The 14,386-nt window shown below is 40.4% G+C and overlaps 3 protein-coding genes across 3 annotated transcripts; all 3 read right to left on the reverse strand.

The window, feature by feature from the left end:
- Window positions 1–2,277: 2,277 nt before the first annotated feature.
- LOC105909937 (odorant receptor 131-2-like) lies at window positions 2,278–3,189 on the reverse strand. The gene has a single exon (XM_012838607.2). It carries the CDS (start codon window positions 3,151–3,153, stop codon window positions 2,278–2,280), a length of 876 nt encoding a protein of 291 aa, XP_012694061.2. The 5' UTR covers window positions 3,154–3,189.
- A 5,449-nt stretch (window positions 3,190–8,638) lies between these two features.
- On the reverse strand, window positions 8,639–9,589 carry LOC105909938 (odorant receptor 131-2-like). Its single transcript, XM_012838608.2, has one exon. The coding sequence runs from the start codon at window positions 9,587–9,589 to the stop codon at window positions 8,639–8,641; it is 951 nt and encodes a 316-aa protein (XP_012694062.2).
- Window positions 9,590–12,923: 3,334 nt separating this feature from the next.
- Window positions 12,924–13,880, reverse strand: LOC105909939 (odorant receptor 131-2-like). The gene has a single exon (XM_031567137.1). The coding sequence runs from the start codon at window positions 13,878–13,880 to the stop codon at window positions 12,924–12,926; it is 957 nt and encodes a 318-aa protein (XP_031422997.1).
- Window positions 13,881–14,386: the final 506 nt, after the last annotated feature.

The following is a 14,386-nucleotide window of genomic DNA, read 5'->3' on the forward strand; positions in this document are numbered from 1 at the left end:
CTGGATTAATTGTCATACTGCCAGGATCCATAAAACACGAACAAAACAGGAATGCACTCTCATCAATCAAAATACGTCAACCAAGGGTCAACCTTAGATAGCGCTTTTAATTGTCAAAAACCCAGTGTGCAGTGTTTGGTCATTTGTTTAAAGATCATTAATGAAATTGATTGAATTAAATGGATGCCTTTACTCTGTACAGCTTAATCATAAAAAATATTATTTTATATGTATATATACAGTATAATTTAATAATTTCTTTACACATTTCAAAACATTTTAGAACTTTGCTTTTCTCTGATTCTAAGTGGAGTAGCTTGAATATTCTGCCACCATCTTAGTGAGGTTGCCTCCTTCCCATCTGGTTACCTCTGTTGTACACTTGTCTGCTCATCACAGAAGGGTCATACTCATGTAAGAAGGACTGGATCACCAATTGTGCTAATGTTTGTTAGGCAAAATAACACAGAAATGCACTGTGTGGTCAAAACAGCTTGTGGGGAATGCTAGAGAACATGAACAGTGTTGAGCAGGTAGAATGTCAATGGAAATCAGGGCGTGAGATGCAACCTGACACCACAAAATCTCCAAATAATAGCCTAGTCCTTTTCATTGTTCAGTAACTCATTCCACACATCCAATGAGCCATTCTGATGGTATGTTCACAGTCAAATGACTGTGATTGTGACATAAATTACTCAAATCAATGCTCACTACACATATTTACTTATAGCCAATTCTGATAATATATGTTTATGTATTTGTTTTCTTGGCCTATGACTAATTATGGAACACTCTATTAACCTGACTCCAAAATCAAGTCAGTGCTAGGTAAAAGCAGAGTATCCAAAAGCTCTATAAATGCTTGTGCTCTGGTGAGGACCCACCAGCTTTGCTGTGGGAGTTTGGGGAGAGCTTAGAAAACAAAGCAAGGAATGGTGTTAAAGTGCCCCTCACCTGATATACAGACACCTGGGGTTATTGCCAGCCCCTTCAAGCTGGGTGGCCCAAACCTCAGTTTCTACAATAACACAGTCAACTACCCAAATGTGCGAGTTCCACAACAAAGCCAGTCTATGTAGAGAAAGCTTGCGTGGCCTTGGAGAAAGGCATGAATTAATAATCCAGGAACACATGTAAACATAAAGATTTATGTCTGGGAGCTTGGCTCTTAACTTGACAGAATTGACAGAAAACAGTTTAGCAACATTAGATTATACAATAGTTTTGTAAATGATTAAAACGTATTATGTAATCAAGGCATACCCACTGAATATATACCTACTGTCTACTATATATACCTACCTGACAGCTATTGATATTGGAGTCAATCTGTTGTAGCACTCTGAGAGATAGAGCCTTGTCTGCCAAAGAGTTCAATATATTGCACTACAGGGTTGTTTACATGTTATCATGAGATAATGTTTCAAGCAGAAAGGCAAATTAGTTCTTAATATCACCCAAGACCATCTTCTATACCTCACTGTACACAGCTCTCTAACAATATTTCACTCCCATGTCACACAGTAGCATAGGGACAGCCAGTCCTGTGTGGGAACAGTTGCGTACCTCTGTCACAGTGGATGAGAGGATGCACACTGTTTTCATCCTGGCAATGAGTGATGCGGAAGATTTGTTTTGACAGTTATAATCTAACTGTAATCTGTGTCCATATATATTCATTCAGATAGAAATAGACCAGTTTGAAACCCAGTCAGTTTCAAACCCCAAACCAAAGTTATACATTTAAAACCTGTATGCATGTGTGTCTTCGTGTAGCTATTTGAAGAGTTACAAAATAGGAGCTATACGACACTGTATGACACATAATGATTCGCATTTTGAGCAGAATATGTACACACAACAAGCCGTTATAAGACATATTATAAGTCACACATATATAATATTTCAGTGTTTTCATTGTCAGTGAGAGGACAATGGACAAAACCAGAAAGTCATGAAATCGATACATATTTTCATGACAAAAATATCACAAGTAGCTTATATTTCATGTACCTTGAATAAATCATGATGCGCAGTTTTCAAACAATAAGATTATAAAATACATTACAGTTACAAGGCTGTTACAAAGTAGTAACATAGACTACAGCTGGATGTTTTGCCCTTTCTTTGCAAGTGATGACTTTATTTAGTCACTTATACCCTCTCTCAAAGGGTGTGCTCATCGGCCATCACGGTGACAAATACTGTTTTTCTGTACAGCTTAGGTTCCCCCACAATTTAAAGTATCATCTGTGTGCTTAACACCTGACAGGTTCACCCCACTTTTACATTCATTTTCATGGAGGGCCTGACTTTTTTTGTCCTGCTTGTCAGGCAGTTTAGCCAGTACTTGCGAAACTTCTCATCCCTGAAGCCGTAAATCATAGGACTGAGGAAGCGCGGGATGATGTAGACCATCAGGAAGTTGATGTAGCGGATCTCCAGATGGTACATGGGGAAGAGCCTGATAAGAGGGGCCTGCATGGAGGGAACTACAAATGCCAGCATGCACAGCAGCAGCTGAACACCATGCAACAGCACTGTGTTCCGGGCCTTTTTCACAGAGATGTAGTTGGTGGAGGCAGCCTGGGCAGTCAGCATGATCTTAAAGTAGGTAAAGACCAGTGTGAGGAAAACAAAGGAGAAGTAGATGGTGTCCACAATGCAGTTTTTCACATATATGGAGTAGTCTCCAAACAGTATGGACTGGTCGCAGAAGATGGAGGTGTAGAAGAAGGGGATCGGCTTTTTGGCCAGCGTTATGAAGAGGTCTGTGAAGGGCACTGCGGCCGTCAGAGCCAAAATGGCCAACATAAGCCAGAGAGTGCGTTTCAGGGTGCAGATGTGCCCGTAGTGCAGCGGGAAACAAATAGAGATGTATCGCTCGATGGCCATGCCTCCCAGGATGAGTGGCGTGGCACGCGTGGTGGTCACGGCGGTGATGATGAGCACGCTGCACACGGAGGCGTGGATGCGCGAGAAGGCGTAACTCACCACATAGAGCGCCGTCACCAGACTCAGCTGCAGCGCGTCGTTGATCACCATGTAGATAAACATGATGTAGCGCGGGTCCTCATAGAAGAAGTTGTGGCGCAGGAAGGTGGTCACCATGCTGCCGTTGATGATACTCAGGGCCAGCCACACCAGCATGGACACAATGTTTTTGGTCAGCGCCGCGGTGAAGCTGTCTTTGGGGTAGATAATCTCGGTGGTAGTGGTTAAATTAGCTGATAGGGAGCCCAAGGTGGAATTCATGTTTGCACAGGAGGCTTCCAGGTTGAGCTTCCTGAAAGGCGGTAAATGTGAGAGTTTTCATTCTGCAGAAATATACACATGCAACATTTACACGTATCATGCGTGTGTGCTGGTGAAAATGAATTGACACAGAAGTATATTTGAATGAATCAAGTTATAATTATTCAGTCTAGTTTTCAATGATGTCACATAGTTTTGCTATTTAAGACTTTCAAAACAACTTTCCCTTGGATGATGGCATTGTAAACACATGAATTATAACAACATAATTTTCATGATTCTCTTCAAGTACAGATAAGGAGATTTTCTGTATAGATTGCGGAAAACAAAGCAGTATACATGCATAGCACTGGTTGAGACATTACATGAATGACATAACCCTGCTTACCTCAGCCAGTGTTACCTAACTGGGCTTCAGGAGTTGCTACCTACTCTTTTAAAGGTTAGGTTCACCAATTATGTGACTGGGATCAACAGGTGCCCTGAGACCTGAACACTAAAACCAAAACATCAGTAAGGTCTCAGCTGAATTGGTTGTATACCATTTAGAACTTCTTCAGTGCTTTGTTGGCAAGAATTACTCATGAAAAATAACTTGTATAGACTAAATATGCAAAATATACTAAAATGGTTTTCTTATTTTATGTATGTAATTAAAATATTCTTAAATGAGCTTTTTTTAAGAAGAATATTTTAATTAATAGATTTTATGTTTCTATTCAGAAATGTAGTTCTTATCAAACTGAGACACCAACCACATAAAGCTGATTCTATGTAAAATACAACTAGATTATATGGTTGCAGCTTGTAGCAATAATTATTCAATATCAATAGGATGTAGAAGACCAGAAGCATGATGGTCAGATGCTCAAATACATTTCCAGTAAATTGTCTCATGATTCAAATTATAAGCCATTATGTGCTGAATAAGTCTTTATTGCAAATTCAGAATGCAACTTAGCTATTACAGTAAGATGAGCTGAGGTAGATGATCAGGGGCGTCTCTGTATTAGGACCTGGTTGGGAGTTGATCCACCAGATGTCGCTGTGGAGCAGTGCACGACAGGATCAATAATTCAATTTCCGGTGTATCACAGTTATGCTAGCACTACTAAAAGCAAGGCATTATAATGAATCTAGTCGACAATAAAAGTTCAATTCAGTACTTTGACATTAGAGCAAAAATTACAGATCAGCAGTTTGGTACTACACCAGCCAGTGGATTTCAACATCATTCAGTTTGGAAAGGACAAAAACCTGAAGTGGTTCCTTCAATCTAGAGTGGTTCAAGAGAAAAACACTGCTAGTGTCACTGCTAAAAATCATTTAGTCAGAGAGAAACTTTTCAAAGAGGACCTATTATGCTCTTCCTGTACTTTCCTTTCCTTTATTGTGTTATATACCTTATTTGTGCATGCATGCGTCACAGGTTTAAACTGAGACCTTTACCTCCACCCGACCGACACAGGTGGATATAAAACCTCTCCACACAGAAGACCAGGACAGTTTGTTTAAAATAAATATCTTTATTTATTGCCCACACCGAGCAACATGTATAAGGTCTCCCACACCCTCCCCTACTCAGCTCTCATGGGGCAAAGAACCTCCCTCACCTTGTCAATGGGGGTGGGCATAAGCTTGGGACCCGAGCAGGACCAGTCACACAACACACGTGGTAAAGTCAAGTCAAAGTCAAAGTAGCTTTATTGTCAATTACTTTGCATGTTAAGACATACAAAGGAATCGAAAAAACATTTCCCACTCTCCCACGGTGAAACATATAAAGTGCACATGCACAACAACAGATAAGACAAGACATGCCCTACATATAGATATACAACGGGTAAAATAAGTATTGAACCCGTCACCAAAGGTGCTATTGACATGAAATTTTCACCAGATGTTGGTAAGAACCCAAGTAATCCATACACATAAGAAACCAAAACAAATAAGCTCAGAAATTAAATTACGTGTAATAATGTGAAATGACACAGAGAAAAAGTATTGAACACGCTTACTGATATTTATTTAATACTTTGTACAAAAGCATTTGTTGGCAATGACAGCTTCAAGACGTCTCCTGTATGGAGAAACTAGTCGCATGCATTGCTCAGGTGTGATTTTTGCCCATTCTTCCACACAAACAGTCTTCAAATCTTGAAGGTTCCGTGGGCCTCTTCTATGAATCTTGATCTTCAGTTCTTTCCAAAGATTTTCAATTGGATTCAAGTCAGGTAATTGGCTGGGCCATTCTAGCAGCTTGAATTTCTTTCTCTGAAACCAATTGAGAGTGTCCTTGGCTGTGTGCTTGGGATCATTGTCTTGCTGAAATGTCCACCCTCGTTTCATCTTCATCATCCTGGTAGATGGCAGCAGATTTGTATCAAGAATGTCTCGGTACATTTTCCCATTTATTCTTCCTTCAATTATGTGGAGTTTGCCAGTACCGTATGCTGAAAAGCAGCCCCACTCCATGATGTTCTCACCTTTGCTTTTACCCATCATGAGGTGTTACTTGTGTGACACCTTGGTAATGAGACCTTTTTGTAGGCCATCAGTTGGGACTGAACCAGCTGATATTAATGTGCACTGACAAGGGGCTGGATTGCTTTCTAATTACTGATATATTTGAGCTGTTGTCTTGGCTTTCCATGCCTTTTTGCACCTCCCTTTCTTCATGTGTTCAATACTTTTTCCCTGTGTCATTTCACATTATTACACATAACTTACTTTCTGAACTTATTTGGTTTGGTTTCTTTGTATATATGGATTACTTGGGTTGTTACCAACATCTGGTGAAATGTCAATAGCACCTTTGGAAATATATTTACTGCAAAAAATGGTGACGTGTTCAATACTTATTTTACCCGCTGTAGATATAGATATAAACATACAGATACATGTACAGCAGCATAAGTTTACTTTAAAGTGAGGTTATGGTAGTGCAAAAAAGGCAGCAAAAAAGACATCCTGTGAGATGTATTTGTTACATTGGCGGTGCAAGTATAACAGTAAGTGGTTATGGTAAACATAAGTGATAAAAGTGCAAGAGACAGTTTTGTTGCAGTCCTGAGTGATTTTTTAGGTTTCAGCCTCCTGTCAGACTGACGGATATGGCTGGGGGGAGTGAGGGGAGAGAATTTAGCGTCCTGACTGCTTGGTGTATGAAGCTATTTCTGAGTCTGGTGGTGCGGCAACGGAGGCTCCTATACCTTCTTCCAGAGGGTAGGAGGCTGAACAGACTGTGTGCGGGGTGGCTGGTGTCACTCGCAATCGAGGTAGCTTTCCGGGTGAGGCGGGTGGTGTATATGTCTTGCAGGGAAGGGAGTGGGGCACCAATGATCTTACCAGCTGTGTTCACTATGCGTTGCAGTGCTTTCCTGCTGTGTTCAGTACAGCTACTGCCCCACACAGTGATGCAGCTGGACAGGATGCTTTCAATGGTGCCCCGGTAGAATGCGTTCAGGATGGGTATGGGAGCTTTCACTCGCTTGAGCTTGCGGAGGAAGTAGAGGCGCCGCTGGGCTTTCTTCGCCAGTGATGCAGAGTTGGTGGCCCAAGAGAGGTCCTCACTGATGTGCACCCCCAGGAATTTGGTGCTGCTCACTCGCTCCACAGCAGCACCATGTGATTGGTACTGTGGGTTTTGTGCAGTCGTGAGTCAGCAGGGTGAAGAGCAGAGGACTGAGCACACAGCCTTGTGGGGCCCCTGTGCTGAGTGTGATGCTGCTCGAGATGTTGTTGTAAACATTAACAACCTCAAACAATCAGGCAATGCAGACAGTCTCTACTTAGGGCACTGCGAGGGAAAAGTGAAGGCACTCCAGTGCACTCTAAAATACTTGGGCACTGCAAACTATTTCCAAGACCCACTCTGGAACCTAGCTCAATCAGCACCCCCTTAACTTGGGACCCCCAATGGCGATGGAAATACAGGAGGGGCAAGGAGACACACACAAGACAGATCCCTCCTCGACCTTGATGTTTTGGGTTTATTGATTGATAAGCGCATATAGTTTGCAGCGTGTTCTTTTCGGTAAGGGGCAACGGGACTTTTTTCCCCTAAAGTAATTAGGTTATCCATCCCTACTAACCTCTTCACTTACCTTTCCACTATATTCTACATAAATCATTTCCTCAATATCTCATGTAGCTTGCTTTCGAGCATCTTTATTAGGCCCACGCGTTAAATAATGTGAAGACCACGGCAATGATTACACTTTGGGGGTTTGAACTGTGCTGGGCTTTTATCAATTCAACATGATATATTTAATCATTTCACAATGGCAAATTTAACAGTTTAAATATTTGTGTAACATGCACTGATGTCTGTTGGACTTGAACCAATAATACAAACAGTGTGTTAGCGTTAGAACTCTACCTATTTAACTCTAGCCAGCCCTTCATTTCACATGTAGTTTACTAGTGTGTAGCATAGTGTGTAAATAGGGAAACAAACTGGGACCAACCCAAAAACAATTTCAGCCAATCAGAGCTTCAAGAGCATGTAAGGAAAGGGTTTAATTTGAGTGGATGTTGAGCACAAACATCAACAACCTTTCAATGAATATGATATTGAATCACGGACTGTACCTTTTTTTATACATTTAATCAATTGAATATCAATATAGCATGACTGTTTGTGCATGTGGTTACAAACATGAAAAGAAAGGGGGTACGGGTCGGGACTGTAAAATGTTTGGGAACCACTGACTAGGGCCCATCATAATAGCCTGCACCTGGGCCCGTCGTAACTACGTTACGCCACTGGTATGTGATATTTGTAATACTTTAGTGGCTTTCTCATTATCCTTGGAATAAAGTGTTTCATATTAAATGTGACATCATTGTTAGATAGGTTTCTTTCTATGCATCTTCCTATATATCTATGTATCTTTCTAATGTATGGTGAAACTTCAGTTTGTTAAACTATATACAACTACAAAAATATGCATTAATTTAGATCAGAAAAATATTTAACTACAAAATATGAAATTATGAAAATAAATAAAAATGACAAATAATAAGGGAAAGGAATAATAATCCTAATATACTAAGACAATTTCATAAGCAGGTAACGTTAACATTGTGTTATCTTTATTTACATTTCTCATAGGTTAACATTTGAACATTTGCCACAAAATATGTCTTTTGATTGAAAATAATATGCTGCTAATGCAGAGTGATTTCATACACAGCACATATCTCCGTTTGGCTGGATCTTTTGATGATGGCAGATACACAGACGCACACAAAAAGACTATTTTAAGTCTTCACCGTTTACAATCAATCATAAATATCTAATTTCTTACTCCAAATAATAATATTGATTATAAATGTAACCAATCTCACTCACACAAAATATAAATAAGAAAAGCTTCTATGCCATTTTGTCTTCCTCTCCCTCATGCTGAACTTCTGAACTGCACTGCTTGCACACAAAGTACCTTTTCAAATACTTCCGGAACTTTTTGTCTCTGACCCCATATATGATGGGGCTCAGAAAGCGTGGGAAAATGTAGACGATCAGGTAGTTGGCGTAGCGGATCTCCAGGATCTTGCTGGGGAAGACCCTGGTCATGAGCAGGTCCACACTGGGTGAGATGTAGGAGAGCATGCACATGAGCAGCTGGGCCCCGTGCAGAAGGATGGTGTTGCGGGCACGCTGTGCAGACCTGATGTCGGAGGACATCGCCCGTGCCGCAAATAGAATGCGCAGGTAAGTGTAGACAAGTGTGAAGAAGACCAGCGAAAAGTAGAGTGCGTCGAAGGCCTGCCGCTTGTACAGCAGCACGGGGTCCTTGAAGATGTTGGGCCGGATACAGAACACGGCGGCGTGGAAGAAGCTCACGGGCTCGGTCGCCAGGGTGACGAAGAGGTCGGTGATGGCGGGGACCACGCAGACCAGCCAGATGAGGCCGATGAGGACGTAGGTGCGGTGGACAGTGCAGATCTGTGCGTGGCGCAGAGGGTCGCAGATGGCGATGTAGCGCTCGATGGCCATGCCGGCCAGGTTGACGGGCGTGTTGCGGGTGGTGAATACAGCCACCAGGATGAAGAAGCAGCAGAAGGAGACGTTAATGGTGTAGAATATGTAGCTCAAAACAAACAGGGTGATGGTGACCGTGAGCTGGACGGCGTCGTTGATGACCATGTGGATGAACAGGATATAGCGCGGGTCCTCGTAGAACACCTGGTTCCTCAGGAAGGTGGCCACCAGGCTGCCATTGATGTAGTTGAGGATGACCAACAGGAGCACCACAATTAAGTTTTTCACAAAGGCTGTTGTGAATGTGTCTCTCACAAGAAATTGTGGTGAAGTGGAGTTCATTATTGTCACTAGCAGAGAAAGCAGAAAAAAAAAAGTGCAAGACATGTTTTGCCAGTTATAGTAGAAACATTTTTATGATACAAATAAGCAGAACAAAGCATGAATTCCGGACTTTGAGTTGTACACACTTTGTTCAAATATCCACATTTTCCCATTTCTACACTATCAGTAAATCTGATAGTATTTACTTTACCAAACTGTTGATACATAAAATGTAAGATATTCATACAGCTGAACAAACAGTTTAAACAGATTAAATGTACAATGTATTTCATGGATTCATCCAAAATGGGTAACACATACATATCCCTATGACATTTTGAACCATTTAAAATGGAACTTCAAGATAGGCATAGAATTATCATCAATTTAAATAAATTACCACGGCAGAAAACATATTTCTACATTGTATGTCTTAAAGTAACTGACACAAATATGATTGATATGCATTGCAGGGGTCATCTGATATAATATGTACAACACAGATATAACTGACATTTATATTAGACAGTGATATATACGGTTGAAACACATAGGTTGCACTAAAGTGTATGTGTGTATTATTGTGTTCAGTTCAAAACCCACAAACTCACCTCAGGTCAGCTGGCTCACAACAGAATGAGGAAGAGGCTGATGTGCCTTTATAAATGTTTTGCCACCTACTAAATTTAATTAGCAAACAGCTTGAAAAACAAGATATCCCAAGAGTGAAAAAAAAACACATGCGATTAATACATTGTCATTTAGCCACACAATCCAGCTAGTACACATAATATGGGCACATAAAATCAGGAAATGCAGTTTACATAATGCGTGTTTGATATGGTTGATTTGACTTCCATAAATGCTTAACAGCCTTTACCTTTCCGTCATTAGAATACAGCAGCAGTATTCAATTATTGTTGGTTCTAAAGCAAACATCCAGGTCTTGATGATGAATTTATAATCTTTTATCTGTCACTATGCATAAACTATATGGCTGTATAACATTACAGATATAGAATAAATTAATTAAATGAAATGCAGCTTCATACTGCAGCAATCTCACAAAGTCAGGCATGTCTTTGTCTTTCGTGCCATTTATTAAAAACACAACACAAGCATTCAGATATTGATACAGAATGGCAACTGGAGTGGGCTTACATACGCAGACACATCAGACTGACTTGGGGTGGACAAAGATGCTAAAACCCAAGGACTTCACATCCATAACTAGAAATACATGTAGACAGGGGGCACTGTGGCGCAAGCAGTAGCCCCCACCATATACAGGCTTGAATCCAGTACATGTGTTTACTAACTTCATATTTTCCTGTGAAAACAAACCAGTGATCCGGCCATAGATGTTGCGAGGGAATCACATACTTATTCTCACCTTGTCTCCTCACACATAACATTAAATTGTTCAAATTTGCTCTTTGGTTTGGGGAGCATTTAACCTCTAGCCAGTGAATTTCATCACTTTATCTTTCATAATATTCTCTATTAACAATTAACTATTTGACATAGGGCTGTGGATCTGCACATATAACAGTATTTCAGCATAACTTAATAATACAGAAATACATTTTTTTTAACACTTACCTGCTGTAATATGCCACATTTCTGCACTCACAATGACATTAGATGTGTATGTATCTTTTTAGAGCCTTGTGGCATTTAATTGAATCTGAAGCATGTGGGGATGCAGGTGCTGACTCACTACAATAATTGTGGGTTATTTGTTGAGACCAAAATATATGATTTCATAGAGAGCCTATTTGATAATCAGAGAGGCTATTTGACATTGATGTTCAGCCCCTGGGTGCTGTAAAGCGCCTTGAGACAATTAAACATTTTTTGTGCTATATAAATAAAATTGAATTGAATTGAATATTTCCATTGAATTCTGGAATAATGGGGTAACTTTTAAACTCTAAAGCACACGTGAAGTTCACGCTTATTGATGTAGCTACTGGACAGACAGGTCATTTGCAAGTGTTTGCCCTTTCAACAGAGATGTTTGGTGTTCAAAGGCTCATTTTGTGCCATGTTGACATTTCTCCACAGGATGTAAGATTCTGAAGAACCTCCAGAGGTCACCTACAATGCATGCATAACCTCCGTGTCAAAGTGTCTGTCATGACTTGGAGCACGTGGCCTTGTACTAAGACTCTGGTCTGTGCTTAGACATTTTCTGAAGACTAATGATTTTACTCTTTGGTTATTTTGGGGGCAGTGAAAGAACTCATGAGTGACCCAGTCAATGAAAATCCAGACAAAAAATGTTTTACACATCCTGGTTCAGTGTTATATAAATGACCATTCCTGAGGGTGATCCAGATATTCCTGTTGTTACAGTTGATGATTCTTTAGGGAGTCGCATCACTGAAATCACAACATAACAATATTGGGAAATTGGCCGCCAATTTTTGAAAAAGTAAGGAAATTATCTATTTTGTACATAAGGCTTTGCAGAGGCATTCATGAAATTAAAGATTATTATGATTGTCATGTCAAGTAGGTCATGGGCTGAATCTCACACTTCAAGGTGTATCTCTACACTTTCACATTTAACAAAGATGAAATAGTTCTCAAGCAGAATAGCACCAAAGATGCCTGGGTGGAGGTGCAGTACAGACTAGTACAACTAGTAGAAAAGGCAACAGAAGTTACATTTTGAATGTCATTGCAAATTAAATCAACCAAAATAATAGGCATTCTGTTAAAATAAAAGACAGAAATTAAGTGAAATAAGTGAGGAAAAGAAATTATTAAATTGGCACTTTTTTCACTATAGTCACACTTTGCAGATAATCAATCAATTGGCAATTTAGGACAGATATTCCCATACATGGTCACATTTACAATAAAAAGCAGACTAGGAGGTTATGTTGAATTGTTACAGTACAGCAGTAGTTGATACAGTAACACTCTTGACATGAACAAAAGGGAAACCGGGACAGATATGATTTGCAAACAGTTTTTATTATGGCATGACTATGACTATGTCTCAAAAGGCTGTGTATCTTTGTTAATTTAATATTTATTTTTCTTGAAGGCATATGTATGTGATTAACTAATAACCATTGTTAATTAGGATACTCCAGGATATGTTTTAAGCCTTTTGTGAGATTGTTTTTTAAATTACACATAGCTAAATTATGTCTTTGTACAGACTTTCAGTCAATGGCTATTCATATGGACATTTTAAAATCACAATCGTGCAGTTTGAACTTGAAAAACAATGTGATTTGACAGGTTTGAGAAAGAGAGTTTTTGTTATCTGTGCTGTTTCATTTCAGTTCATTAAACTAGGTAAAATAAAGCATCACAGACTTCTAAAAGAGAGGCCTTATTCGGGGAAAGTTTTTAAAGAGGTCATATTTTGTGGAGCTTTGCTCATATTACACCTACAGCATAGGTAGTAATTTTTTAAGTACTTGCAAAATGTCTGATCTCTCAGTCCATAGACTATTGGACTTACTAACCGCGGCAGAATGTGAACAATGAGATACCTTGTGAAACGCATCTCAAGCACAAACATGGGGAAAATATACATGGAGAAGCTGGCTAGCAGAGGGTCGATATACGTGAACATGCACATTAAAAGCTGCACCCCATGGAGGAGGATAGTGTTCCGAGCCTTTTTGGCATCGGATTTGGCAGCCTTGGCCGCGAACATGATCCTGAAGTACGTGAAGACCAGCGTGAGCCAGACAAACGACAAATACAACATGTGAGAGACGTTCTTCTTCTCCATCATGTACGGGTGGCGGAACACGGAGTCCCGGCTGCAGAAGATTCTGGAGTGGAAGAAGGCCACCGGCTCCGTGGCCACGAGCATGAAGAGGTCGGGCAGGATGGGGAGTGTGCCAAACATCCATATGAGGCCGATGAGGGCGTACGTGCGCCGCGCTGTGCAGATCTGTGCGTGGCGCAGGGGGTTGCAGATTGCAATATAGCGCTCGATAGCCATGCTGGCCAGGTTCAGGGGTGTATTGAGGGTGGTGAAGATGGCGATCATTAACAGAAAGCAGCAAAAGGAGACATTGATTGTGAAGAGCACGTAGCTGATGACGTGCAGGAGGACGGCGATGGTCAGCTGAATCATGTCGTTCAGCACCATGTGGATGAAGAGGATGTAGCGCGGGTTCTCGGTGAAAATTCTGTTCCTGAAGAAGGTATGAACCAGCGTGCTATTGATGTAGTTGATGGAGATGCACAGTGCCACCACAAGCACGTTTTTGGTCACTGCCGTTGCAAAAGTGTCCCTTAATCGGACAGTGGTTACATTGCTTGAAAAGTTCATTTCTCTTGTATGTGTCCCTGTTCACATAAAGAGTATTACATTTCAAATAAAGTCAGTGGACACAAAAGTAAGTTACTATGCATCTAAATAATATATTCAATTGTATGCAATTGTTCAATGGTGTTCCATTGAGTCATGGTGTTAAATCAGAACATTTTGTTTGTAAAAATTCAAACTAGTCCAAACATATTACATAAAGTCCCTAATCCCTAATTTCTCTGATCAGAATGATAGGTAAGATTGTGACTGAAGGTCTTTATATAGTATAGTTTGATCCAAGAAACTGACATCATATCCCCACATGCATACACAGACCTGTCCCATACACTAACACACATGCGTGTGTGTGTGTGTGTGTGCCCTACGTGGTAACAGCAATCTCCTCGACCAAAAGGTTGGTTTGCCAGACACATGCTATTACATTTTTTTTACGATTGGATAAACACCTTAATCAAAAGTATTACACAATTATCAAAACCTTCACTCAAGGAGCAAAACATCGGCCC

Source organism: Clupea harengus, chromosome 5 (assembly GCF_900700415.2).
Source record: "Clupea harengus chromosome 5, Ch_v2.0.2, whole genome shotgun sequence".
Lineage (NCBI taxonomy): Eukaryota > Metazoa > Chordata > Actinopteri > Clupeiformes > Clupeidae > Clupea > Clupea harengus.

Coding starts and splice junctions, on each gene's coding strand:
- LOC105909939 (XM_031567137.1), bottom strand. CDS start 13,880: ATGAACTTTTCAAGCAATGTAACCACTGTCCGATTAAGGGACACTTTT.
- LOC105909938 (XM_012838608.2), bottom strand. CDS start 9,589: ATGAACTCCACTTCACCACAATTTCTTGTGAGAGACACATTCACAACA.
- LOC105909937 (XM_012838607.2), bottom strand. CDS start 3,153: ATGCTGGTGTGGCTGGCCCTGAGTATCATCAACGGCAGCATGGTGACC.